This window comes from Numida meleagris, unplaced genomic scaffold (assembly GCF_002078875.1).
Source record: "Numida meleagris isolate 19003 breed g44 Domestic line unplaced genomic scaffold, NumMel1.0 unplaced_Scaffold1587, whole genome shotgun sequence".
Lineage (NCBI taxonomy): Eukaryota > Metazoa > Chordata > Aves > Galliformes > Numididae > Numida > Numida meleagris.
In genome coordinates this window covers 1-1942 of record NW_018363375.1, presented here as the reverse complement: position 1 = coordinate 1942, position 1942 = coordinate 1, and the positions used below count along the sequence as shown (strand labels likewise).

Sequence of the window (1942 nt, the reverse complement as noted above, 5' to 3'; positions counted from 1 at the left end):
AAAAAAAAAAAAAAAAAAAAAAAAAAAAAAAAAAAGCAAAAGTGAGTCACAAAGAGAAGTTACAGCTTCTCATCCTGATGCCAGACCACAATTTCCTTCATTTTAGGGAGGCAGACTTACTCAGCATTTCATTTTTTCTCTCTGCAAAATAGAAGCAAAGGTAATGCAGAATCAGAGGGAACACCTTCCCATCCCATGGCTGCTCCCATGCCCAGACACAACTCTTTTTGTTCTGGTAAGTGGCAAGGGACTGCTTTGGTCCCAAAAAGGAATTTTACTAATATGAAGGCAAAAGCAAACACAACAGCAATGGATGATCGGAGGGAACAGTTTCCCATGGGAAGACCCAAAATTCCTCGGTTTGGGGAAGAAAACTCACCTAGTGTTTCAGCTTGTTCCACTGGAAAAGAAGGAGAAGAGCAGTGCATGGTCAGAGGGGACAGCTGCTCATCCCACAGCAATGCCATGGGAGACCCTGAATTCCCTCAGACTGGGGATGGAGACTTACCCAAATCTGCATCTTTTCTCTCTGCAAAATAGAAGCAAAGGAAATGCATGGTCAGAGGGAACAGCTTCTCAACCCAGGGCTGCTACCATGCCCAGACCCCAAATCATTTTGTTCTGCTAAGTGACCAATGACCACTTTGGCCGCAAAAAGGAATTAATCCAATAGGAAGGAATGGATTGGGGAAGAGTTTTGCAAGTGGATCATTCAGGAACGACACATCCAACAACCCCAGTACATCCCATTGCCCCAACACATCTCAAGGCCCCAAAGATCCCATGGCCCCAACCCATCGCATAAACCCAGCACTCTGCAGTCTTCTATCAGTTCCATTCAAGGGACTTTGGTGGTGGAAGGGGCTGCATGGACTCACTCAGCTCTCTGCGCTGTGCCGCTGCAAAACAAAGTGGAGGAAGAGGTGGTCAGCAGGGCAGCTTGGTTTCTGGGGATGTCTCCAGAGGCTCTGGACCTTCCCACCTCCCCCACGCTCCAGCCACGTTCCTGTCTTCCCAACCACACCCCTTTTCTTTTTCCTCTTCCTATATTCCCCCCAAAAAAGGCAAAAGTTATTGAATAAGCACTGGGAATCTCAGGGAAAATCTCCCTTCCTCCTCCTGTGTACCTGCATGGACAAGAGCTCAGCACCACCCCGACCATCCCTGTCCCTCACAGCACCTCCATGAGCTCCATCCCCTCTGCTCTCAGCTCACCTTGCTTTCTGTAGAGAAAAACAATGATGACAAATGACCCAAGCAGAAGTGTGAGGACCACAGCCAGAGACACCTTCCAGGGATGGACAGTGTGGGAAAAGGGATCTGGAAAAAACATCAGGAGAAGGGTTCCATTTCCATTCCCTTGTGTGGAAAAGCAAGAGTCAGACTTGGGATATGCCAGAATGTGAAGGGGCAGCAAGCAGGGAGCAGTGAGGCACAATGGCAGCATCCCCAGACTGGCACAGGTGGAGGAGCTGCTCAGCAGCCTGTGCCCATTGCCACTAAGCCAGGAAGAAACCCATCCCAGAAACAAACCCAACCACCTAATCCATGCAGATCGATCCCCAAATCACACCGTGTGCCCGCTCCAACCCAAGCATCTCCTGGAACAACTCAACCCCATCCTCTTTCAAAGGCTCCTGTCCTTCATCACTCCATCCATGGCCATGAGGATGAGGATGGACAGAGGTGGGGGTGGGACACACAAACCCAGCGACACCTGGAGGCATCATCCCAGCCTCTGACCTGACACCTCCAAGTTCACCACAGCTTCTGCATAGTCATCAAAATCTTGCACAGCGCAGCTGTATGAGCCACTATCAGAGGAGCTCAGGGCAGTGATGCGCAAATCCAGGTTTCCATCAGAGAGACCGTTCCTGAGCAGTTCTGTCCTCCCTTTATATTCCTCCATCTGCTCCAGGTCCACTCCATTTTGGTAGTGGTG

At 49.8% G+C, this 1942-nt stretch overlaps 1 protein-coding gene across 1 annotated transcript; it reads right to left on the bottom strand.

The window, feature by feature from the left end:
* Window positions 1–51: 51 nt before the first annotated feature.
* Window positions 52–1939, bottom strand: LOC110390625 (myelin-oligodendrocyte glycoprotein-like; the record flags this gene model as incomplete). The annotated part of the gene is made up of 3 exons (XM_021382009.1): window positions 52–899; window positions 1216–1320; window positions 1744–1939. Coding segments are annotated over 3 exons (372 nt in total), but the record flags the coding sequence as incomplete, so codon positions are not given.
* Window positions 1940–1942: the final 3 nt, after the last annotated feature.